Source organism: Cyprinodon tularosa, unplaced genomic scaffold (assembly GCF_016077235.1).
Source record: "Cyprinodon tularosa strain WSP-4 unplaced genomic scaffold, ASM1607723v1 ctg67, whole genome shotgun sequence".
Taxonomy (NCBI): Eukaryota; Metazoa; Chordata; class Actinopteri; order Cyprinodontiformes; family Cyprinodontidae; genus Cyprinodon; species Cyprinodon tularosa.
This window is the reverse complement of record NW_024039418.1, coordinates 1957175-1984396: the sequence shown is the minus strand read 5'-3', so window position 1 is coordinate 1984396 and position 27222 is coordinate 1957175. Positions and strand designations below refer to the sequence as shown.

At 39.4% G+C, this 27222-nt stretch overlaps 1 protein-coding gene across 1 annotated transcript in view; it reads right to left on the bottom strand.

Moving 5' to 3' along the window:
- The window catches only part of itfg1 (integrin alpha FG-GAP repeat containing 1), a 282738-nt gene that overhangs the window by 51787 nt on the left and 203729 nt on the right, over window positions 1-27222 (bottom strand). Inside the window, exons 13-14 of the mRNA XM_038267323.1 lie at window positions 26052-26095; window positions 19653-19731 (exon numbers count right to left, since the gene is read on the bottom strand). Coding sequence (XP_038123251.1) covers window positions 19653-19731; window positions 26052-26095 — 123 coding nt within the window. The remainder of the gene's footprint in view (window positions 1-19652; window positions 19732-26051; window positions 26096-27222) is intronic.

Here is a 27222-nt window from a genome sequence, read left to right as displayed (position 1 = left end):
GAATCAGCATTTTTACCCTTAAAATAAGATAATTAGATATTATGCACTTGAAATAAGAGACTTTAGTTGTTTTTTCTTATTTTATATGTTAATGGTCTTATTCCATTGGCAAAGTGTCTGCTCAATTTAAGAAAAAACCCCACTTATTTTAAGAAATAATTACTAAATTAGATTAACATTTTTTGCAGTGCATAGGTGAGATATTAACTGCACTGCAAGAGTAGCTGCAGGAAAAAAAAAAGGAATCTTCACTTCTTATTTTCCATGATAATATTTCTACATTTATGCTGCTTTTCTAATTATCGGCATGCCACGTCCTTATCTTTGCATTGCTTGCTTCTCATCCATTATGCATTGTTATATAGAGTTTTACGCTGAGTAATTACGCAGGCTTCAGTTGGATGAGACATCACATGTGAAAGAACAACAACACACATAAAATGTAAGATATATTTTCACTGGAACACTAAAGTTTATTTGCAAAACAAAAAGCGAATATCAGTTTAGTTTTGAACCCCCTTTAATCTGAAAAGGCTTTGACAGAATAAGACCAAAATCAGAGGTCTGAAAACAACAGAGTTCTGTTCTAAATGTCTGCTCCTCTAGAGAATAAACGATTTTCCAAACAAACGTCAACATTTGACATACATCTGTAGGTTTTAGTAGAAAAATAAACTCTGGTTGCAAATCAAAATATTATGAGAATGAATACAGAAACCCGCTGTCACACCGTTTCAAGTGTGACATTTTAGTTCATAAATTAAAAAACACATCAACTGGGTCTAAAGATGAAGAAATGGGATAAATTAATGATGAATGATGTTTTGACACATCTTTGACTTTAGTTTTTTAACTCTGTTGTTAGGTGTATATGTCGCCGTTCTACTGGATCAGTTATGCCACATTATGCTGAGATGTCACTGAGATGTCCCTCTCTCACTGTTTCTCTATTTTTCCCAACAATAATGATGTTAGCTTCATAAATAGACTTAAAGTGTTCAACTAATTCTTAGATAGTTTAATCAGAGTATGCAGTCCTCTAAGGTAAGTTAAAGTGGCACCAACAAATTTTTCCAGTGGCACTCCCTCTACAGGACCTTTTGAATATAACACTGTGGTAAATCAACCGCCTGCTGCGTTCCCTGCATCCAGTGCGTTAAAATGTCCTTATTTTTGAAGGAAAAGCACTGTACTTTTCAATGAAGATAACTTTAAACTAGTCATAACTTTAAAGAAATACACTCTATACATTGCTAATGTGGTAAATGACTATTCTAGCTGCAAATGTCTGGTTTTTGGTGCAATATCTATTCAATTCAATTCAATTCAGTTTATTTATATAGCGCCAAATTCACAACACATGTCATCTCAAGGCACTTTACAGTTCAACCAGATCATACAGTCAAATTGATACAAAGTTTTCTATCTAAGGAAAACCAGTTGATTGCATCGACTCATTGACTCAAATACAATCCCTCACACTAAGCATGCTTGTAGCGACAGTGGAGAGGAAAAAATACCTTTTAACAGGAAGAAACCTCCAGCAGAACCAGGCTCAGTGTGAGCGGCCATCTGCTGAGGCCGACTGGGGTTCAAGGAGACAGAAGCAGAGATACAAAAAGCAGCTGTAAAAGGCGGCCCCGTCCAGGAAACACACAGCCAGGCAGAGCTCCAAGGCAGCTCCCATGCCAGAGGACGAAGAGAGCAAATCCACTCAGTCACGGTCAGAGAAACAGGACTACACTGGAAAACAGGCCGATCTCCAACATCTATAAACAAGGGTGTTGATGGAAGCAGCACAGCTGATGTTTCTTTCCAGGATGACGTCACAGCCAATTTCATCATCTACAAAGGTGTATAGATGCCCATTTCCAGCAACTATCACTCCAGTGTTCTAATGGTACAATGTGTTTGCTCATTGGCTCCTAATGGCTAATTGATGATTAGAAAACCCTTGTGCAATCATGTTCACACATCTGAAAACAGTTTAGCTCGTTACAGAAGCTACAAAACTGACCTTCCTTTGAGCAGATTGAGTTTCTGGAGCATCACATTTGTGGGGTCAATAAACGCTCAAAATGGCCAGAAGAAGAGAAACTCGACAGTCTATTCTTGTTCTTAGAAATGAAGGCTATTCCATGTGAAAAATTGCAAAGAAATTGAAGATTTCCTACAACGGTGTTTACTACTCCCTTCAGAGGAGAGCACAAACAGGCTCTAACCAGAGTAGAAAAAGAAGTGGGAGGCCGTGTTGCACAACTGAGCAAGAAGATTAGTACATTAGAGTCTCTAGTTTGAGAAACAGACTCCTCACAGGTCCCCAACTGGCATCTTCATTAAATAGTACCCGCAAAACACCAGTGTCAACATCTACAGTGAAGAGGCGGCTGCAGGATTTTGGGCTTCAGGGCAGAGTGGCAAAGAAAAAGCCACATCTGAGACTGGCCAAGAAAAGAAAAAGATTAAGATGGGCAAAAGAACACTGGACATTGGACAGAGGAAGACTGGAAAAAAGTGTTGTGGATGGATGAATCCAAGTTTGAGATGCTTGGATCACAAAGAAGAATGTCTTTAAAACACAGAACAAATGAAAAGATGCTGGAAGAATCCCTGACGCCATCTTTTAAGCACGGTGGAGGTAATGTGATGGTCTGGGGTTGCTTTGGTGCTGGTCAGGTGGGAGATTTCTACAGGGTAAAAGGGATTCTGAATAAGGAAGGCTAACCCTCCATTTTGCAACGCCATGCCATACCCAGTGGACAGCGCTTGATTGGAGCCAATTTCATCCTACAACAGGACAATGACCCTAAACACACCTCCAAATTGTGCAACAACTATTTAGAGCAGAAGCAGGCAGCTGGTATTCTATGGGTAATGGAGTGGCCAGCGCAGTCACCAGATCTGAACCCCATTGAGCTGCTGTGGGAGCAGCTTGACCGTATGGTACGCAAGAAGTGCCCATCCAACCAATCCAACTTGTGGGAGCTGCTTCTGGAAGCGTGGGGTGCAATTTCTCCAGATTACCTCAACAAATTAACAGCTAGAAGGTCTGCAATGCTGTAATGGCTGCAAATGGAGGATTCTTTGACGAAAGTAAAGTTTGATGTAAAAAAAATCTTATTTCAAATACAAATCATTATTTCTAACCTTGTCAATGTCTTGACTCTATTTCTAGTCATTTTACAACGTATGGTGGTGAATAAGTGTGACTTTTCAGGAAAACAAAAAATTGTTTGGGTGACCCCAAACTTTTGAACGGTAGTGTATATCTAATGCGCAACATCTAATGTCATTTTATCTCTTCGTCTTGGTGTTGTATTTGGTGAATGAATGTTGGCGTTTTGAGGAAATATCTTTCAGGCAACCGTTGTACTGAACTCAGTATTTAGCTTTGCCTTCTTTGAGTTTTCACATGGCTAGCATGATAGCCTTCCAATTTAGTAAACATCAGCTCTTTTACTTCAATCCCTGGTGGAACCAAGTAACGTCTCCTTATGTTTGTTGTATTTTAAAATAAATTGCGTTCTAATGTCCTTTTAGCTTCACACACAGTCAATGAAGTGCGATGCAGAGGGTGTGCAGGAAATGTATTAAAAATAAAATGAATCTGCCACCCCTAATGGGCTATATTACACTATCACAGAGTAAAGACACTCATTATGGAATTGTCTATGCTACATTGTCAAATTACAAGATAGTAATTCTGGAGCGTAAATTCATTTATATCTGCATATTTTTCTATTAAAACGAAAGGCAGATGTACAAATGTGCTACAGGCATATTAGCTTCACACATTTGTTGTTTGTTTACACTGTTTATCTGCTTTCAAACAGCCAGTCACATGGCAACAACTCATTGCACTTATCTAGATGTGGTGAAGACGACTTGCTGATGTTTAAAGCAGACATCAAATGAGGAGGGAAGGAGATTTGATCGAGGTATGTGCCAGTATTTCATAAACTGACGATCTGCTTTTCATTCTCAACCATCTCTGCCATTTATAGAGGATAGCAGAGATGGTTATAGAGGATTTAATTCAAGTCTTTTTTTTTTTTTTATATAGCACCAAATCGCAACACATGTCATCTTAAATGCACTCAACAGACTCAATCAAATCAAATCATACAGACTGATTGGTTAAAAATTTCTAAGGAAACTTAGCAAACTGCATTGAGTTGTTGACTTGCAGAATTCAATCCCCTGGATGAGAATGTCTGATAAAAAGAGAAAATATCCAGTAAACAGATTAAAAATGCCTCACTGTTGCAGAGGTCGGTATGTGAAACGGCATCTCTGAAAGTGCAAAACATTGAACTTTGAAGATGGGTTACAGCAGCATGAGACCTCAGCAGAAGCAGAACCTCTTATCTAAAATGAAGAAACTAAGGCTAAAGTCTGTCAAGGCTAACCAAAGTTGGGACATACCAACTCAACATGACTCATCTCTCTATAAGTCCAAGAGCATCGTTAGTAACTCACCAATCAGGGTTCATGATCGGTCCAAAACAGAAACGGCCCTGCCCTGCAGGAGCAGCTGTGTCTCTTTCTCTGTTAAGTTTACCAGTATTACATTAGGAGGGCATTGCTGACATGGGAATTGTGTAAAAAAAAAAACATACAATAAAATCTTATTGCGTAAGTGGGAAACATAAAATTTAGATACACCTAATTTGAAGTTTTTATGCGATGAAACACAGTTAATTATTATATTCCCAAAGACAATAAAGTACTAAAGAGTTTCTGATTTTTCATCTCTACCAAAGTAACAAACCATTTGGTTTTTTACCCCCATTAATACGCTGCTTGCTAATGTTTAACGCAAGCTTGCGTCTCTTACTTACTTACTGACAGCATGGGCTTATTATATATGTTTGGTATAAAAATGCCTCAGTTTTTCACCTTTTTTATGTACTAAATTCACTCACCTGCTTTTGTATATGCAAAAAGTGTCAGACACAATTTTACTCGGAGCCAGTAATGTTGTAGCCTCGTGAGACCATCCTGATCTCGCGAGCTTTCAAGGTTTCACTCGCAGATCAGTCTGGAGACTCTCCCTTAAAGAAAATTTGGAGCCGTTCACCAAACGAACGTCCAATCAGCGTTGGTTTGAGGCGGGTTCAGGTGTGACGCAACGAGAAGCGCGACAGTTCAGTCTAAAGAACATGGCGGCTTCAGCCGATGAAACTAGCGTTAGCGTGGCTATCGAGTAAGTTTTATCGGAATTACAGAGTATTTCTTCACTGAAAGAAGAGCAAAACACTGCTCTGGAGGCTTTTCTCAGAGGAAAAGATGTTTTTGCTCTTCTCCCGACGGGTTTCGGCAAGAGTTTGATCTCGTGGTTGTGTTTTCGTCGTCGCTCTGTTAGTACGTCACATGCTTCGTTGATCTGATTGGTTTATTTGGCCCGTCTATCACCAACATAGGCCAATCAGCTAACCAGCTTTGTTTTCTTCTATAAAAATATTTTAACCAGTTTCTAGCATTACAAAGCAGATAATGAGCTATATATGTGCTGAAATTGTTGTGAAATCTTCATTTGACCCGATACCGTAAGCTGAAGACCTCATTCACTTCCACTCCAAGAGAGGCTGCAGCACGTATAATAATGGACAATACATGCGGCATCAGCTAAACAAGCATTAAAGTTTTAAAACTCATTTCAAAATTTTACAGCTTTGAAAAATATAGAAACTCAGCTAATCTGACAATATTCTAAACATTGATGAATTTGTATGTATGCTTTGTCTTCTATCAAAAATAGTTTGTCATACCTTCTCTTTACATTCGCTTAATTTCTATATCCAGAATGCTGGTTATAATTAATCTTAATTCTTATCTTCTCTTAATCTATAACCTTTGTCTCATACTGTAAACAGTTACCGTTTAGATTATGTCTTCTTTTTACATCATCTGTGCTGTTCTTTATTTAACTAATTCAAGACTGTAAATTATTCTATAAATAGTTTATTTGTTTTTGTATCCAACTTTATGTATTATACTTATTTTCTTTCTGTAGTGGTTATTGAATGAAGAGGCCTCTACACAAAAGATAGATGGGGTGAAAACACTGAGGAGTTTAGAATATACCCTATTGTTGCACTGGTAGCCCCACCGTGAAGCCCTCTTGTCTTGCAGCATAAAGGAGCGGCATTTAACCACCGCCCTAAGGTCTTTCTGCAGGAACTTGCCTACATAGACTGGCTACCTGTGCAGGTTGTACCATGTCTCTCACCCATTTACCCCATTTACACTACCCTTGAAAAACCGATCCAAAAAAAAAAAAAAAATAAAAAAAATAAAAAATAAAAGAAAAACCGATCCATGCCGACCGTTCTGATGACCGTTTACACATCACGCTATCTCGGTTCCTCGCCCCCTAGTGACGATCTGCGGTATTACTGCCGGTATTGAAGGAGGAAATCAAGCAGTTAGTGGCGGTAATGCACCAAAAGTTGTTTGCCAACCGCCATAAAACACAAGAAGCAGACGAAGAAGGAGGGAATCAAAATGGCGGCGCCCGTCACATTCAGAAAGTTATGCTTGATTATTATTGCTGTACTTCGGTGTTATTATTTAAAATGCCTTTATTTAAAATGTTGTGTTGAAAAGATTTCGATTGTTTTTTATAGTTGAAGAAGAAGTTGTTCTTCTTCTTTTTTCCGGAGGGGCACAACCGCCATCTACTGGAATGGAGTGTGAATCGCGATGTGCAGCCAGACGGAGATGACGCGTTCTGCTCATGCGCTCTTGTTATCAGAGAACCGAGCCAGGGAAAAACCAAGCCGAGCCCACCTCTGGAACTGGTCTGCAGTTAGCTCGGTTCGGTTCAGTTTGCTTTCCATTTACACACGATAAGTTATCTCAGTTACTGAGCTCGGACCGGTCTCGGCACGGTTTTTCAAGGGTAGCGTAAATGGGGTAATAGGCTGCTGGAGATATTCACCAGCACCAAAGTCACCAAAATGTGTGGCTGCATTTGGTGGTTATTCAGCTCTTTGTTTGAAATATACAAAGTATGCAAAATAAAGAAGCTATCTAGTGATGAGTGGATGAAAGGCTGCTGATTACTCGGTAACTGTATTGCAGTCAATTGTTCCTCGTAAATCTCCCAACACTGCGGTGAGTGATACGCTGCATGCTTGCTTCTGCACTCAGATGCTCTGTGTGGGTAATTAATGGTGGTAGAGCAGCTGCCAGAGAGCTACGTGTTTTACTGCAGTGTTTATCTCACAGGTTAGAATCTGATGCTGAAACTCGCCTCTATTCTCCTTTATTTTTGTTACAATACAAATTTAACTTCATAAAGATGTTTTCTATATTAGCAAAACTTAGCTCTGTTTTAGGACTCACATACTACACATGATTTGACATATTTTCTCTTCAGAACAATTTGACTTGCTTGATCTCTTTTTCCCTTTAACCCATCAATCTTACGGGCCCCTTTATACAAAAGAAAAACTCAAACATGTACAACAAACTTATATGGCATTAAACTAAACTAGTCTACACTTACAGTATTTTTAAAGACCTATTTTTATCTTTGTTAGCCTCAAAACAAACTCATTAAAACTGGAGCTGCAGGTGGTGACTCTGCTGCTGACAGTGAGCAGAGTCTCCCCTCATCCCTTTGCCTCTATTACAGGAGGGGGCATCACTAACGCTGCTTTCCATTTGTTCTTCAAAGGTGACATTTATGATCTTGTTCAGTGGCAGGACAGCACCAGGTCCGAACACACACTGCATAAAATGAAACTGAATTTACACTATAGTCTTTTTTTCCTGAAATCAACCGGATAAATCTGCTTTCTAATTCAGCAAAATTCAGTTTACCAGCGATAATGAGAATTAAATCCAAAGCAAACTGTTACACTGCAATGTATGTACTGGGAACAGGGAAGAATTACCCTGCGGTGATTTTTCCTGCTCAGCATAATTTAGTATCCACAGAATGAGAGAGATGATTCAAAAGGTTCTTAATGAATACCATCAACTATTCATCTCCACAATCCCACCTGCTGACTTTCCACCTCTCCCTCTCGGAGACTCAGCAGGATTTTGTTGATAATGAGGTGTGGTGTTGTCAGAAGCACAGTCCCGACTCATCCATCCACCCTGCTTAGTAAGAGGCATGGCACAACATCCACACACATCCTCACTCACTAGCACACCCAAAGTCAGAGAGTATCCACCCTGGCGCAGATGTCTAGGTGACAAACAGACATATGGACACAGGAGGTGGCGGTTCGATTAGCAGTCGCCTGAAGAAAATAACTCTTTAGTTGAAACATCAGCTGTGCAAAACTTTGAGAAAACCAAGGAAGGAATCTCCAATTCAATAAAGATGATTTTTTTTTTTGCCAAGTAGTAAAACAGTAGCCTGGGTGCCATTCCAAACTTAGTCCCGCCCACAACGTTTGAGGTCGGGAAGTTCGGTCTGGCATTGCTCAATAGTAGCTCGAGTATGCTAGCACAATATCTGGCGGGCCAATCAAATTGTCAGGGCGGGCTTTATACGATGATGGACAGAAGATCAACAGTAACGTAATCAACCACGTGACCAAAGCGCGCTTGGGTGACAACAACAATGGCTGCCGCTGGAGAGTTGAGGTGTGTAGATTCTGCTATTAGGTCTGTTCTAGAAGATATCGACAGCAAATTAATTTTAAAAGAGGAGCAGAGAAACGCGATCAAGGCTCATCTTCTTATTCTAGGCGTGAAACTGCACGCTTTGATTTTTGTTGACAACAACTATGCGTCGCTTAAGATACGTCACGCACTCCGTTGCTCTTATTGGTTGTAGGTCTATCCAATTGAGTGCAGAGGCATTTTTTTTCCTGGTTCGTTCAAAACACGCCCCATAATCACAGCTCTATGGAGCAGCATCAGACTCATATTCTGACTAGAATTGAGTAGGACTACGTCAGGCAGGGTTGATGTTAAGGATTTTTACCACTTGCCCTTTAGGCAAGTGACTTTCACATTTCATTTTCCCAGAAACAATTTTTACTTGCCCAGTATAATGTTTGATAAATATAGTTCCTAATATTCATTTTTGTATATATATCAATGAAACATGTTTGTTTTTTAAATGTTTTTTGTAATTCAGTATTTTCTAAGTTTCCAGGTTCCTGGTGTGTATCTGCATGCGTCAGATAATAAACCCAAGCCTACATTACCGTGTTAACATGCTTTTCAATCCTTCCTGCACATTCTTTTCAAACTAAACTTTGCTTTAAACTGTTGTGTGCTTGGAAAAATATAAATTGTAATGTTAAAAATCTAAAAAAAAAAACTTGACAGGTTAAAAACTTAAAATAAATCACAAGACAGAAGTCAATGTCACAAATGAATAACTTATCTTAGAGTCACGGTGTGTTTATACAAGATAATGCTATTAATATAATGTGACTTTTCTAGAGAATCATTATACATAGTTATTTTATACAGGGTTTCCACAGTCTGACATCATTTCAGAATTCCCTGACTTTTAACTGACTCAGGATTAGTTTTCCCTAACAAAATAAATGCAGCCGTTTGTCGTTTTGGTAACTACATCAAAATTATCGCTAGGTGGACAAAAATCACGCCATCTGGCGGAAAATCATAGCCTGCCGTAGTCCTACTCAATTCTAGTCAGAATGAGTCTGATACTGCTCCATAGAGCTGTGATTATGGGGCGTGTTTCGAACGAACCAGGAAAAGAAATGCCTCTGCACTCAATTGGATAGACCTACAAGCAATAAGAGCAACGGAGTGCGTGACGTATGTTAAGCGACGCATAGTTGTTGTCAACAAAAATCAAAGCGTGCAGTTGCACGCCTAGAATAAGAAGATGAGCCTTGATCGCGTTTCTCTGCTCCTCTTTTAAAATTAATTTGCTGTCGATATCTTCTAGAACAGACCTAATAGCAGAATCTACTCACCTCAACTCTCCAGCGGCAGCCATTGTTGTTGTCACCCAAGCGCGCTTTGGTGACGTGGTAAATTACGTTACTGTTGATCATCTGTCCATCATCGTATAAAGCCCGCCCTGACAATTTGATTGGCCCGCCAGATATTGTGCGAGCATACTTGCACTACTATTGAGCAATGCCAGACCGAACTTCCCGACCTCAAACGTTGTGGGTGGGACTAACTTCGGAATGGCTCCCAGGCTAGGATAATCACCCTGCTTTTTCAAATCACGTGAGAATGTGTACAAAACAACAAAAATGGTGCCGGCAACGTTTCTGGGTCGTTTTCACCGAATGTCGTTGATTTTAAAGCAATTTTGAGTGCTAAATCTTTTTTTTTTTTGCGATCATTGCACTTGCCCGGTGGGCAAACGCAATGAAATCTGTACTCTCCCGACAATAAAAACTACTTGCCCCGGGAGATCGGGCGATGGTTAACATCAAGCCCTGTAAAGGCCTTTCTGTGTTACGTCTCCGTGGTAAATTGGTTAAAGTCTTTGACTGAAAAGTAAGAAACCCAAGAATGAATCACGACTGTGTCACCAGGGGCTTCTGGCACAAAAGTTTGCAGATGTAAGAAGACAAACAAATAAAAGCCTTTCTGTCTACGGAAGCCTACCGACTGCATCGAGTCATTGACTTCCAGCACTTACTAAAAGTCAGAAAACATGGTGCAACAGTGTAGATCAGCAGCACTTCCAATGATTTGAACGCTGCCATTTCCTACAGGTGTCCCTATGAAATACTGGATTCAGCTTACAGTCTTAAAAATCTTTTTTATAGTATTATTTTTTAGTTCCCTAATACAAAAGGGATATGTTGTTGGTCTGATGAACATCATTTGTTGTTCCTATATGGCTGTGGCTCCAACCTACAGATAGATATCAGCTGGGCTGCTGCCACCAACACCTTTGGCTCTAGATGATAGAGTTGGTCTGTTTTTCAGTGTTTGTTCCTGTTTCTCTCCAAGACATAGCCCTCTGCTAGATAATTTTGTCTATTTAACTGTTTCTTTCTGTTAGGTTTATTCAGTGATGATTATAAAATCAATGTGTGCTTATAAAACATTTGTGTGAGGGGATGCTCCACTCCTGTGTCATGATTCAGTCAGGAGACCATCCTGCCTTGTCATTCTGATGGAGCATTCTGTCTTCATGAACTGATCAATTGTTCTGTCAGAACAATACTCTGTTTGTAACCATGTGGCATGTTCTGTTAATAAAACGCTCTGTAGAGTAGGTTCAGTCGGAGACAGTATGTCTCTCCTTCCTGCAGGAATTGTATCCATAAATTGTGTATTTTAGTTCTTATTAAGCAAAAACCTACATTTTATGAACCCGACATTTTCCTAGACAGAGCCAACAGAGGGGCTTGGTTTGCCTTTACCTTTTCTGCTGGAGGTTTCTCCCTGTTATAATAAAGTTTTTCCCTCCACTGTCGCTACATGCATGCTCCTTGTGAGGGATTACTGTAGATTCGACAAAATGGAGGCGAATGTCTACTGTTGTCACATGCTCATCCAGGTATAGCGTGTCCTGCAAGTCAGTGGCTCGATGCAATCAGCTGGTTCTATTTCATCCCTACTGACCGCCAGAGGCGGTGCTTCAAGCACTGAATGATCATTCTTGCGCATGCGCAGGTCGAGTATTAATGACAACAAAGTCAGCTGTGACCTGCCGGGGACCCACGTGACTCTATATAGTCACGTGGCACCCGGCAATCAATCCCTCAATCTTCTCGCGAAAGCAGAGATTCCGAGGGACCAAGCACTCTGGCGGTCATCTGGGATTCATAGAACCGTAGTTACGGTAGTAACTTTCGTTACTACTTCGTTTGAACCAATCTGACTGGATTATCTGATGAAATTGTCTCTATAAAGTGCATTGAACTGACATGTTCTCTATAAATAAACTGAACTGAATTGTTATTGAATGTAATCGGTTTCTTCTTGTTTAGTGCTAGAGAATTTTCGCCCTTTACACACCTGCAAGTAGGTAAACAAGGGGTTAAACACGTGCTTTGCTAACTTTGTTGCATTAATCTCATCAGTTAATCTGAAGTGAGATCGGTCGTTATAGGAAACCGAAAAGTTTAACATGAAGACACTGTTAGGGTAAAATTATAGAATGGGAATAAAATAATATGGCGAAAGGCTATTCTTTGAAAATGTAACGTGTGGCAGTGCTGTGTCAGAGACAGCTGCCATTTGCTTTAAATGCCAACTTTTACCCAGAACTCAAGCACAGCAGTTACCAGGGTGGAGCGAGGCCATTACTACAAGCCCTACAAAAAGTATGGCTGAGTAAAAGGTGCAGTTAGTAGCAAATTGTTCCAAAACTATCACCTTTTTCCACCTGAAAAAGTCAGGTTGTCTGAATTATTTTCTGAAAAGGTAGCTGAGGTGAATAAGAAAGATGTAAGACTGCAAGATACTGCATGAGTCTGTTATAAACATAATGTTTTAAAGTTAAAGGCTGTGCATGGATGCGGATATAATTCACAGTGCTGCTATTGACCTTTGCCGTTTGCCCAATCATGACATTAAAACATTTGCATACCTCATAATGTACCTGTATGATACGGTAATTAGCAGAAGGGGCATCTGTGGGCTTTTGATCCGTAGGTTTTGCGACACTAAAAATACTTCAGATCATTATCTACGTTTATTCAAACTACTACTTTCTGCTTTGACACTAATATACTTAACCTTTTGATATACTACCTCTTTCTTTCCTTCTTTTGACAGTTTCCTCTAAGTGCTTTATTACCTTTTTGTTTCCTTTCTTCCCTTCAGGAGGGTAAAGGGTAAGTGAAGAACATTGGACCCCAGCAAAGAGCCACGTTTCATGGTGTGTGTTTGTGTGCTCCGTTTGTCATTGCTCATTTCAGGCATTCTCAGTAGCGGCTTCCTGAGCCACAAGCTACAGAATAAATCTACACACAGGCAGGCAGACAGGCAGGCAGGCAGCTCCCCGCTAGCACTCTATGTCTGTTAAATGAGGGGTCTTGGGAGTTGTTCCAGCAAAGCCGTTGGCAACTCTTCTTCCCCTTTTTTGTGCCCTCTTTTTTCAAACTGGTAAACGTGTATAAGAGGATGTTGTGATCGACGACATTTATAGCAGGAAAGTGTTTAAAATAATTATGTTTCTCTTTTGCAAAAACAGAAAATCTGAAAAAAGATACAATTCATTGGAAAAAAGTGGCATAGATATTCCATTAGTCCCAAATCTTAAGATTTTGAAACATTTTTTACGCAACAAATCATAATAATTATCATCTGAACTTTGCTTTGAAGTCCTTGTCATTACTATGAGAATTACTAAAAGAAAAAATGCAGTCTGAACCTCAAATACATTTTGCATTAGGTGATAAAAATTACAAAAAACATACACTCATTGATTGCAATAAACAATCATGTGACGGAGGAGGATGGTTTTCAGCTTCTTTGGCTCTAAATGGTGACCAGCCATTTAGAAACTCAAAATGTTCCTGAATTTTGATCAGTAAATAAAACAAACCTGCTGACAAACAACGCTCTTCAGAGTAGAGCTGCTGCTGAGTGAAGAAGGCTGGAAGTTAGCAACTTTAGGTATCAGAAAGGTATTTCAAACCTGAACTAAAACTATACACAGGTGATAAAAACTGTTTAAATATCGCCTATTTTTCATAAGGACAAGACATGTCCTGTATTATTCATGCTGAGGAGAGACTAAAACTTTGAACAGATAACAGTAAGGCTAAAAATGAACAATACATTGTTCTTTGTGTTTTTAACCCGTTTCTGTCATGAAAAATGTTTGAAATGTGGGCACCGTTCTGGGAATCTCAGAGGTATTAAAAACAGTAAAAATGACCAGGTCGATATAGATTAAAATGATTTAAACTGTTTCTCCTGCCTCTGATTGTTTTCTAAATGTCATAGATGCACCTGCTCTGTGATAGTCTCAGAGGTCTGTTTAAAGAGAAGAGAGCATTATGAAGAACAAGGAACAGAACATGCAGGTTCCAGATACTGTTGTGGAAAAGTTTAATGCTGGATTTGGAATTCAAAATCCTTCCCCAAGTTTTAAACATCCCATGGAGCTCTGAGCAAGTGATAGTATTGAAATGGAAGGAGTATCAGGCCACTGCAGATCTACAAAGACCTGGCCGTCCCTCTAAACTTTCAGCTCAAACAATGAGAAGACTGATCTGAGATGCAGTAAAAAGGTCCCTGATCCCTCTGGATGAACTGTAGAGATCTAAAACTGAGGTGGGAGACTGTAAATAGGACAACAATCAGTCAACCTGGGAGACACAGCAAACCTGTCGAGGAAGCTGCTCTGGTTGGATTAAACCAAAATCACATTTTTTTTCAACAGTGCTAAAGGTTAAGCTCATACTGAACACATCATCCCCACTGTCAAACATGGTGGAGGCAGCATCATGGTTTGGACCTGCTTTCCTTCAGCAGGGACAGGGAGGATGGTTAAAGTTAATGGGAAGATGGATTGAGCCAAAGACAGGAGCATTCTGGAAGAAAACCTGTTTGAGTCTGCAAAAGACCTGAGACTGGGATGGAGATTTAAATTGGTAAATGGTAATTGGTAAATGGCATGTACTTATATAGCGCCTTTATTCAAGTCAGGAGACTTGACCAAAGCGCTTTACACTACATTCATTCACCCATTCAGGCAAACATTCACACACTGATGGTGGCTCACTGACAGAAGCGGGGCTGCCTTACACTGGCGCCACCGGGCTCTCTGACCACCATCAGTAGACAATGCAGGTGAAGTGTCTTGCCCAAGGACACAACGACACTGAAAGTCAGAGCTGGGGCTTGAACCGTCAACCCTTCGATTTCAGGGCAAACTCCTACATCCGACACCACTGTCCCTACTTCCGACAAAAAAAAAGAGCCAAAACATAAAGCTAAAGCGACATCGGAATGGTTCACAAATTAACATATCCAGGTGTTAGAATGGCCTAGTCAAAGTCCAGACCTGAAAGCTGATGTTCAAAACAGCTCTCCATCCAACCTCAATGATCTCGAGCTGTTTTGCAAGGAAGAATGGGCAAAAAAATGCAGTCTCATGATGTGATAAACTGACTTGCGACTTGCAGCTGTAATGGCAGCAAAATGTTGCGCTACAAAGTATTAACTTAAGGGGATTGAATAATTTTGTACACCCAATTTTTCAGTTTTTTTATTTGTTAAAATAGTTCAAAATATCCAATAAATTTCATCCAACTTCATTATTTTGTCTCACTTGTTGATTCTTCACAAAGAATTACAATTTTAGATCTTTATGTTTGAAGCCTGAAATGTGGCAAAAGGTCAAAAAGTTAAACAGGGCCGAATACTTTTGCAAAGGATTGTATTTATGGGAAGATTAATCACCACAATCCATTTAAGTAGTACAGAGCAAGTGAAAAACTGTGATTATTTCTGTGAGGAGTTACTGTTATTGCAGCAATCTTTAACATTTCTATTTCCTGTTGTTAAGGAAGCTCTGTTATCCTAACAGTGAGTTAAAGTAATCAGACGAAATGACAATAAAGTACAAGCAATTATTATTGGTTGGGCTCAGGACTTAAAGTATACTATGCAACCGGTGTTGATTTTCCAGCGAGGCTCCCCCCAGAGGGCGAAAGTAAAAGTGCACCGACGTAAATATGCACAGCTGTTCTCCTGGTTTCTCCGTCAAGCCAGGCGCGGTTGTTTTGAGCTTAGCAGACAGGCGAACGCAACGAATCACCATGTCTACTGCGGTAAGTGACTATTTTGTTCCAATTTTCGATTTTGAAAATTTAGCATGTTTTCATACATTATTTGTTATGCATGTGTCTAAATAACAAAGATTGTAGTTAGCCAAGTTCTCGCCGTAAAGCAAGACCGACTCTCGCGATGCACAAGACTTCTGAGCCTGTGGGTGCGGGCCGAGGGCTCCTGCAATTGCAAGTACGGCAGTTCCCCCACAGACCACCAGGGCGGCCGAGAAAACCTTTGTTCGACCTGAAATGACTCATTTAATCATCCAAAACGTTATGGAACACATTAATTAACTGAAAAATGTTGCATAGTATGCCTTTAATGGTAATATACAGCCACCCCTCAGCATCATCCTACCAACACCATGCTGCCACACTGAGCATCTAGTATAATAGAAACAAAATAGATATACTGGAAGAAAAGAAATAGCTTTCATATATGTGATACAACTGATAGAGATTTCTTCGGTGTGATTCCTTCTCTTTTAAATCCCTGCCAAAATTCTTGTTTTTGTCCAACAAAATGTTTGAGGATGAATATTTTAATAGCAGCTACCTTCTTTTTTTTAGCGCATCTTATTTGTTTGCAGGGAAATTGTACTTGTCTTATATTTGAACAAACTGATAACATTTATGGTGAAGTATTCCGCATTAAGGCTTCTGCTGATGTTTGTATTATATAGTATTTCTTAATAAACATATTCTGCATTGATGTGAGAGTATGAATGCGTATCCCTTTGGGTCACCTGAAATAGCGATTGTGATACGCTATGCCAATCTAGGTTCACTAAAGCGTGATGCTACGGGTTTTTGTGAAATCTTTGTTTCAGTCTCTTTAAACCTTAATGCAGCTAACAAATAAACTGACCGGCATGCACACAGGATGGATTGGCAGGGTGACTGCAAACTGACCAACCTCAGTAATGTTTTAGAATGGCAGTAAATCCCTGCAGCCAGCTTTATAAATCTTAGAGTGTCATCAGAGCTTAAAGCTTAAATAAAAAAACGCTACTCTGCCCTTCATACCTCTCCACCAAAGGTAGATCTTTTGTAACACCTAAATTTAACAAAACACGGCTTTCTGCCACCTCCACATTCGGTGGATGTTATATTACTGTCCGTTTTCTCTGCAGTAGGCGTGGGTGCTGGTGGTAAGAGCCCCCGCCAATCCCACCCACCTCCTCCACTTTAGCTGTCAGTGTCCAGTTAACTGCACATGTTACACCCATGTGGTGAACAGATAGGGAATAAACTGTCATGCTACAAAAAAAACACAAAACGACCTGCAGTATAGTCTGTTTCTGTCTCTATCGGGAACGTCTGCAGCCTGTGGAAAACGGCTTTCAACCCTGACTATTATAGCTGTCTATGGGGTAGGGAAATAATTATAATGTTGAACTATGATCCATCTACTCATTCTTTAAATATGTATCCACTCCAGCTGTGCCAAGAGACAAATGAAACAACCAAATCTGACAGAGTGGGATTATGCAGCACAGACTATATATATCCCTGACCCCAGGCTGCCAGTGCATCTTGTCCTCATCAGCTCCGTGTCCTTCCCACAATCTAACAGTTCAATGCAGCTAATATGGCGCTCCTCAGTGTCGGCTGCTGTCCTCAACGTCATGTCTTATCTTTTAAGACATCCGTCTCTCTCCACCTTTACATTCTTCATTCCTTTAGTAATTGAATCTTACGTAGCTGGGATATAGAAGTGTTCATGATCGCCTGCGATTGTAGGAATACTAATGCTAAAGATGGAGATGAACCCCTCATACTTTATAACAATAATCAGTACAAAGACTGTTTTTTCTTACTACTTGTTAACTGTTCCAGCTAGGCCTGTCACTAGCCTTTAGCCACCAGAAATGGCTAAAGGCTAAATAGAGTCCACCTGTGTGTGATCTCATCTCAGCACAAATACAACTGCTCTGTGACAGCCTCAGAGGTTGATTTCCCAAGCTCTGAGCTGCTTGCACAGAACTGCTCATTCGCTCATCCGGAATTGTAAAGAGTCTGGCACAGCTGTAAACCTCTCAAGACACGGACGTCCACCTAAACTTAGAGGAAGGCGCTAATCAGAGATGCAGCCAAGAGGCACGTGGTGACTGAACAAACCACAGTGATCCACAGTTCAGTTGGACGAATATGTCCACCGGACAATTAAATGCATACATATGATCTCTATGTAAAAGTGTAAAGAAGAAAGCATTTTTTAAAAGAAAACCATAAGGAGTGCCATTTGCAGTTTGCAGAAACCATGTAAGGGAAAACAGCACAAGAAGAAGGTGTTTTGGTCAATTAAGACCAAAATTAAACTTTTGGGCCAAAATGCTGTGTGATGTAGAGACGAAACACTGCACATCACTCTAAATACACCATCCCAGCGTCTAGTAACTGTTTTTAATATTCTTTTTTGTTTTCTGCATTTTTTATTTTATTTAATTTTTTTGGGTAGTATCCAGAATTTACTCGAAACGAAGTAATTTAGAATGTTTTTAGAGCATAAACAGTAGTGTATAGGATTTCCTGAAAGCGCGTTCACGACGCTACAGAAGCCGGCACACCAAACCAGATGAAAGTGCGCATTCAGCGTCTGCTCTGCCGATAATGCAAGCGTAGAAGAAGAAATGCGCTGTTTACCTGTGCAAAGAAAGAAACAACGAAAGAAAAATGTCTGAGGACTTCAGTGTTGAGGAAGAGCATGAGTTCTTTGCCGAGCTGAATGCGCTGGTTTGGTCTGCCGGCTTCCGTAGACTCGTGAACGCGCTTTTAGGAAATCCTATACACTACTGTTTATGCTCTAAAAACATTCTAAATGACTTCGTTTCGAGTAAATTCTGGATGCTACCCACTCAGGACACTTGGAATACATTGGACGAGCAGTATGGAGGAATATTGACACGTTTTTTGTGGACTTTTATGGACCTTTCTGTCTCGGGCGCCATAGACCTCCATTATTTGAATGTCAGCAGACAGCAAGAAGCCTCCCAGATCTCCAGATGCATTTGAGATATCAAAAAAGTACTCCAGAGTGTTGTTCAGCATGGGGGTGAGTAGAAAATGAAGGCTAATCATGTTTTGGGTGTACTATTCTTTTAATGGCCAAGCACTCAGCTGATTCGAATTCTCCGCCTCCTCGTCAAAGCCAGGTAACAATGGATGATTTCAGACAGAAGCGCATGGATACTTTAACTAAGAATAAACTTACTGCAGCCGTAGCTAAATGGGTGGCTACTGCATGTAGGCCTGTTAACGTCGTGGAGGACGAGGGTCTCGCCAATATTATTCGCAAAAACATTTGCATTAAACATGAAAAAACATTTGCATAAAGCAACCCAATCTACTTTTCCATATTCATAAGAGCATTAAAATGAGAAAAAAAAAATGTGACAAAGAAATCAAGGGACATTTAGAATAGATAAAAATGTGCGATTAATTGCAAGTTAACTATGACATTAATGTGATTAATCGTGATTAAATATTTTAATCGTCTGACAGCACTAATATATATAAATAATGATAAATTAACATATTTTGCACAATGCTTTCTTATTTTTTAGAAAAGAAAAAGTCACATACATTACCGCTTTGTGTCGGTGTTTCACATAAGATTGAAATAAAACTATATTGCTGTCTGTGTTTGTAATGTGACATGTGGAAAAGTTTAAAGGGTATGAAGACTTTTTAAAAGCCTCTGCTTTTTTCCAACCGAATTTCCCCAAATCCTCTCAAACAACAGAAAAAGTTAATGTTTCAGCTGAAGCAGGCGGCTGTTTATCATCTGCTGTTAAAAGGTCTATGTAAAAGAGTTCAGGCAATCTCATTTTCAGAAATCGAGAAATGTTTCTCGCCGGTTTTTCCATCGCTGGGGGAAGCAGTTTAGAAAAGGGCTGGAGAGCTACCATTAAAAAATAACGACCAAAAAAGGAAAGTGCTCACCTGAGGCATTTTTCAAGTAGCCATTAGAGTCCACTGTGGTGTACATGACATAAGGGCCTGGCTGATTCACACCGAAAGGCTGTTGAAACAAACACAGAAACAAACACGATCAAAAAGTGAACACGTCTGACACCATCAGCCCATCACCACTGAGCGGGAAAGTCCCGACAGAAAGCAATCAGTCTGGGTGTGTTTTTTATTTTATTTCCACCTCTATAGGCTAAAAGGTAAAGGCCTGACCTCGCCGGTCGGATACAAACGAGACTGACATCTGCATATTTGTGTGTCCATGTGGATTCATGGTTAACTTGTCTCGTCTCCTTAATGTGAAAGGATGACGGGGAATAAGGAGACCTGTCGAGGTTCTCCTACGCTTTAAGTCGGCTAATCATGAGTCTGTTACATGCAGGGACGCTGCAGGAAAGACTCGGCCCTTTATGCTGTGACACGCAGCAGTTGGGTGAGAGAGGAATAGAAATGAGGTGAAAAAAAAAGGAAAAACAGACAAGGAGGGAGAGATGAGAAAACCGCTGAGGAGAAGACTTGCTGGCTGAATGCATGAAGGAGGGAGAGAGGTGTGACTAAGAAGGAGAGGGGTAGGAGAGTGAAATGGAAAGACAGAGCGAGCTGATGGATGGGAGAGGATAGGAGCTAAAGCAGCCGCAAGCTGCACTCGTCTCCTGCATTCATCATATTTTTCACTTAGACAAGCGGGCGGAAGAGTCGACAGGCAGAGAAGCAAAAACAACCAGCAGCCTCTTGTTGATGTCAAAGATAATGTGTTCTGTAAAGGACTTTTCCAGCAGTGAAAGGTTAGGAGAGGACTGGTTATGCTTGCTGATTTTGGTACGTGTCTATTTCCTTCTGTCCACCTACATGTGATAATAAACCATTAGTGTTTCCACTGTAAAAAAAAAACTGCTTTCCTCTTTTGCAAACAGAAAGACAACTTAATGCATAATGTTGCCAAGTAAGCTAAAAATCCTGGCATCCAAAGGGCCATCTGAACAATAATTATCATTCTGTGCTGTAATCAAGCAGTAAAAACTGTCACTATCAGTCATTAATATGTAGAAGGTTAAGAGAAGAGCTACTAAATTAGCTATTTAATTACATAAAAAATTAACAGCAAGTTTTAGCCAACGTCGTTTTTTTTTCTACGTAATGTTATCTAACTATGCATTGATACTTTCCCCTTTTTAATAATCAAACAAATGTAAAATTAAGGCCTCTAATACCGTAAAAACGGCCAAAAAATACGTACTTAATACTTAAAATAAGTAATTAATAAATAGAGTTGAAGATTATAACGGACAATAAATAAATACATATTTTCTACCTACATTTATTTGTTTATTGTATTTTTGGGGGCAATTAATTGCATGCTTATTTATTTATTTAGCTTTTATTTATTTATGTATTTATTTTTAAATATGGTAGAGCTGGTCCTCCATAGTCTGGAAACTGCGGTATAAAAAATGATGCAAATAAATGTTCCAGTTTAACTTTTACAATAGTTATGATTTATTTATTTAGGCTTTAAAGTGTCATGATCTGGCCTGTTTGCTCTTCCTTAATTAGTCATTCCTTTCACCTGTCGTTTTCCCTCCCTGCCTCAATTATCATTTATTCCTCTCACCTGTTTCCTCTTAGTTATATTCAGTTCAGCCTGAGCGTTCAGGGCCAGATCATTACTTGTCTTTTGTTAGTCTGTCTGTTATTTTTATTTCATGGTTCATGTCCTGGATCCTAGCAGCCAGTGGAAAGAGGTTTTTTGTGTCTGTCTCGTCTCCTGATCATCCACTGTTCCTCCCCCGCGGAGTCCTCTGGGTTTTTGCCTCTATATGTGGGGAGGTTCAGTTTTTATCCAGTAAGCCTGGCTCCAGGGAGGAGACCAGTTTAAAGGTCCTGCATCAAGTTCCGGTTCCACGTCCTGTCTCGGCTACCCTCTTCCACTGAGCCTGCCCGTCTGCACCTGATCCTGTCTGCTCCTGTGCGTGACCACCTGGTAATGCTTTCGGACCCTGTCAGACTCTGAACCCGCCTGTGGATGCATGGAAGTCTGGATCCTGCCACCTGTTCTGTTCCTGCCTGATCTGGATCCTGTCCCTGTCTGTTCCTGTCTGTTCTGGATCCCTGACCAGGATCGGCTTCCAGCATCACCTCTGGGACTGCAGCACTTGGGGACATTCTTGGTCTGGACTGTTAAACCAGGTAAGTGACCAACTCAGATAATCTTCTGTCAGATGATCGTGGTCACTTACCTGTGTTTCTCCCACTACAGAGTGTCTGAGATTGGGCGGTGCCCGCCCCCCGCCTGCAGTTGCCGCGTGCTTCACATCCTAGCAGCTCCCCTTTTACTTTTGTTCATCATTAAATAAACGTTTTGAACTTTCCTACTGACTGTCTCTCCCTGAATACTGGGTCCATCTGTCCTCGTTTCATGACATAAAGGGTTAAAAGCAGAGCCACTAAAATAGAGACGAAGGTGAAGCATTGTTGGGTGACAGAAATCGATTTTCAGCTCGATCTGCCAAAACCTGTGATTGGCTGGTGGGAAACCCTGTTTCACTGCAACAGCTCATCAACACACACTGTGGGATGCTGCTTCTTTTATGAACAGCTATCCACCAGCTACTCTATTATTAATACTATATTACAGTGTTTGTTTTCCCTTAGTAAAATAATTAATTTTTCTTACATACCAGATAGAATGTCTCAGAAAAGGTTTTTCTCCAACATTGCTGCAAACATTAGCCTTGCTGTTTTGATCTTCCATTTCAATACAAATATCTTTTCTGACCTTGGGGACTGAAGCGCTCCCTGGTTCGCTCTGAAGGAACCACCAGTCCTTTTTTTTTTTGCTGCTAAATCTATTATAAATAGGATTTATTTTCCTATCCACTAAAAACAAAATAAATAAAAGATCTGCCAGAGTTTCTTTTGGAAATTTTATTCTAAATTAACTTTAGCTATATTGCTTGGAAATCTTTATAATTTTTAAATTTGAGATTTTGGAATAAACATTTGATCAACCAAAAAAAACAACTGACAAATTTCCACTTTATTTTGAAAATAAATTTGTGTATATATATATATAAAAAAAAACATTTAGCTGTGATCTATCTTTCTAATTCTAATTCTTCTTTAATGAATCAAACCTTTAAGCTTAGATGTATTTATATTAGGGCTGAAACAATTCATCGGATTAATCATTTATTTAATTAATCGTCAACTAATTCAGTAATCCATGAATTGTTATCTGGAGTATAGCAACTGTAAAGCCTTTAGCTGACTGGGTAACCCACTTAGAACAGTAATTATATCAAAATTGTAAAATTAAATATATAAATATTTTGATTAAAGATAAAAAAAAATAGTTTTCCTCTGTCAAAAAGCCCAATCCAGAACCCCTCAGATGGAAACGTTTTAGTTTCATTTGGTTTAATCCTGTAAAAAAAATCTTTTTTGAGGAAGCTTTGGCTCTCCGATTATTAATGGATTAATCGTAAAAATAATCGTCCGATTAATCGATTTGCAAAATAATCGTTAGTTTCAGTCCTAATTCATACTATTGGCAGAATAAGGTTAAACTAATCTTTTAGTACTTCTGACAGGAAATAATATTAACCACTCCTGAATAGCAGCTAATAGAGAATCTATGTGGGGGTTAAATATTAGGGTGATGGAAAGAAGCCCCTCCAACCTCATTAGCAAACAGAAATCATAAAAAAAACACTGGAGATTATTTTAAAAGCTAATCAGTGTTTTAAGTGTTTGATTACTTCAAAGCGTGGGTGTAGGTTTGCATAGGGACCATAAGGACAAGTCCCTACCAACAATTAGATGTGAATACCATGTTTATAATTTACAATACAGCGTTGTTGCAGCAGTAGAGGAGTTCTGGAATGGGGAATATTGACAGAAGAAAACATGTTTTATCTGAAATGGAAAATGTTTATCAATTTTTTTACAATTTTGGTATAATTCTTGCTCTTAGTTGGTCGCTCTGTGAGCTAAAGACATCTTTTAGAGTCTCGATACTCCTTAATGATCAATCGATTACTAAATTTGTTGACATTATTTCAATTATTGATTAATCCTATGAATTGTTTCAGCCATAAATAAAATACATGAAATGGGTTAAACAGAGTAACTACAGCCTAGATGTAGAGCTTGTAGAGTGAAGTTAATATATTAAATGCTCAGTATCAGTTCCTCTTCTATTTCCAGTGCTCATGTAAATACAATACATTTATTTGGCGTCCCTTGAATCTATTATTTTGCTTTGTTTTAATGATACAAAGAGAACATTTAAAAGATAAGAGTGGGTTTTACCTCTGCACAATTCTATATTTTCAAAAAAAAGTATAAATCCACATATAGCAGATATATTTAGACTATATTCTGTTAAATAGGCACAGATTTACCTACCATCTTAGGTAATTTCAAATGCAAACCTTTTCAAAGTGGAAAAAAGTCCTATTTTCTCATTCATCGGAGCCAGTAAAACATCAGTCATTGATAAACAGCATCTAGTGAATGTAGTGCTTATAAAATTTGAATAAATGTAGCAAGAAATGCTGCTTTTCTCTTTAAACGATATACACCATGATTTTCATGTCAAGCATAAAAATACGAGCACGCATATTTTTGCGTAGGACCAACGACATCAGACCAACAGTGTCCCTACCAAAGTTGAAATCAAACCTACGCTCTTGCTGCAAAGCCAATAAGGTTCTTCCTTTGATTATCGATGAGGCTGTTAATCATTTCTAAAATCTCCATTAATGTCCAATAATGCAAATAAAGATAAGAAACATCTGTTTTTATGAACCGATTACACCAGAAGAGATGTCGCTGTCTTTTCCATACAGAACAAAACTTTTTTCCCTAGATCTGCCAGATTAAGACGCAACTATATCCTGCCTTTCTCCCTTTCTTCTATTTCTGAAAACTGTTTTCAAACACAAAACTGATACATTCAAATGATTTAGATATAATCATTTGAAAAGTCTCTTATTCTAATAGGAATTGAATAAATAAACAGATGTCTCTGTCTTGCCATAAATTACCAGCCCTGTCAGTCTGCTTTCTGTTGATTTTTTAAATTGAGGTCATATCTAAATATTTAAGGAGAGGATGAGTAAAAAATGAAATGCTTCTCCTTAATAACAGTGAATGAGGTGTTGGAACAGGTAGCCCAGTAGAGTGCTATGCACCATAAGGTGTAAGGAGAAGAATTTAATAACTGATTTACCTTAAGATCTTTAATCCTGAGATATTCAAATTAAAAATTAAGTGCATCTCTTCTTCCCCTCCGGTAATGGTGTAAGGGAGAGGGGGAACTTGTCTTAATACAGCAGGGAGCTTTTAGAAAAGGTAAGGCTTGCTAATCAAGGCTATTTTGCTCCTTTAGCATCCATGTTGCTAATAAATGTTTGCAGAAAAGGTTTATGTAAATGCAACATCATTGAAAATGAAATAATTTGATTCCTATTGTATGTATTGTGACTCACATCATCAGATTTGAAGAAGAAAAAAAAAATGTACATTTATAAAATGGTTTTTATTTAACATCTTTGAGCAGATTATTGACAGCATTGAGAAAAGTTTAGATTCAAAGATTTAAATTCAGATTTAAAGGTATACTAAGCAGCCGGTGTTGATTTTCCAGCGAGGCTCCCCCCAGAGGGAGAAAGTAAAAGTGCACTGTTGTAAATATGCTCAGCTGTTCTCCTGGTTTCTCCGTCAAGCCAGGCGCGGTTGTTTTGAGCTTAGCAGACAGGCGAACGCAACGAATCACCATGTCTACTGCGGTAAGTGACTATTTTGTTCCAATTTTAAGTTTGAAAATTTAGCATGTTTTCATACATTATTTGTTATGCATGTGTCTAAATAACAAAGATTGTAGTTAGCAAAGTTGGAGTTTCCCATACATTTATCCGACTCTCGGATGACATGGGCTTTCGCTGTTTTCTCGCTGGTTCCGCCATGATAACTGCACAAATATCGCCACTGCGCTAGCAACGAGCACGCCTTTTACTGGGGGGTGTAGCCGTTCTCGCCATAAAGCAAGACCGACTCTCGCGATGCACGAGACTTCTGAGCCTGTGGGTGCGGGCCGAGGGCTCCTGCAATTGCAAGTACGGTATTTCCCCTACAGACCACCAGGGCGGCCGAGAAAACCTTTGTCGACCTGAAATGACTCATTTAATCATCCAAAACGTTATGGAACACATTAATTAACTGAAAAATGTTGCATAGTATGCCTTTAAAACATTTCATTGCATCAACTTTTCAAGAATGTCTATAAATTAGTTCTTGAGACTTAGTCTGAAACAGTTTTACCCTGCACTAGATTTCGTGTCATCTACAGAAACATAAAAGATTTCTCACCTTCACATCCTCAGGACAGGAATTAGAGCAGAGGCCGCTGAGCACTGAGGAAGAAAGAGACCAAAGTCAAACAGATGTCTTACTTTCTGCGGTTCTGCTGTTGCTGAGCTGTCAGAACGACACGCTCACACCTCCACTCTAAGCAGACCAAAAGTATCTGGCAGAAGGAAATAAATAAACCCTGACCAGGTAACTGGGCTTTAATTTGACTCATATTTTCATATTAAACACGATTTATTAATCGCATGAATGCAAAGTAGACAGAGACAAGACAGGAAGAAAGTAGGGCTTAAAATAAGCCGACAGTAATAAGCAACCAATAAAAAATATGCACAAATAATTAATAAGAACATGTGCTGGGTGAGCATTTTACTTATTTGTGCATACAAGCGGAGCAGGAAGGGACAAAATGGACTGAATTGTAAATCAGTCATTAGCAGAGAGCCTTTATTAGCATACTAATAGGGTCCTGGGTCTGTGGTGGCAATAATTTGGCTGATGGAATCAAACTAAAGCTTAATAGTGTTTATTAGGCTGGACCTAGTTGGGTGTTACACAGTGCAGTCTTTCAAAGGGAACATCACAGCGCTAAACTGTGCGGACACCGGGTGAACAATGATGGAAATGGATCACCATAAATGACAACCAAATGTCAGAGGGTTAATATTTGCCAAATTATCGGGCAATTAACGCTGCTGCAAAAAGGTTAGGTGAGAAGGGAAGTTTTAAAAGCCACCTTAGAGCTGCACAATTATTAAATCCTGTTTGTCTTGTATGATCAGAGCCTGCAGTGTCATAATTGCAATGGACTGCCGGTATGCTGCACCTTGCGGGATATTAGATTTTAGGTGACATGTAATAACACCCTGCATGGAGACAATATATTCAGCCGGTTGCCTGGACTGTCATGATCACTTGATGCCTCAACATGAAAGTTCTGATTAAGTCAGACGAAACCGGTGAAAACTGAAACTCAAATATCTTTTACATTCACCATCCGTTCTGCTCTCTTTTCCCAAATATCTATTTTCACTCGTCTAAACCCTCCCTACTAGCAGACTCAAGGATCTGAGCTTCCTTCTTTGCATAACAGCTTGAGTCTCCGCAGATTCAACAGAAGATGTTCAACCTCCATGGGGTTAAAGTTAAACCGGACTCCGCCAGATGGATT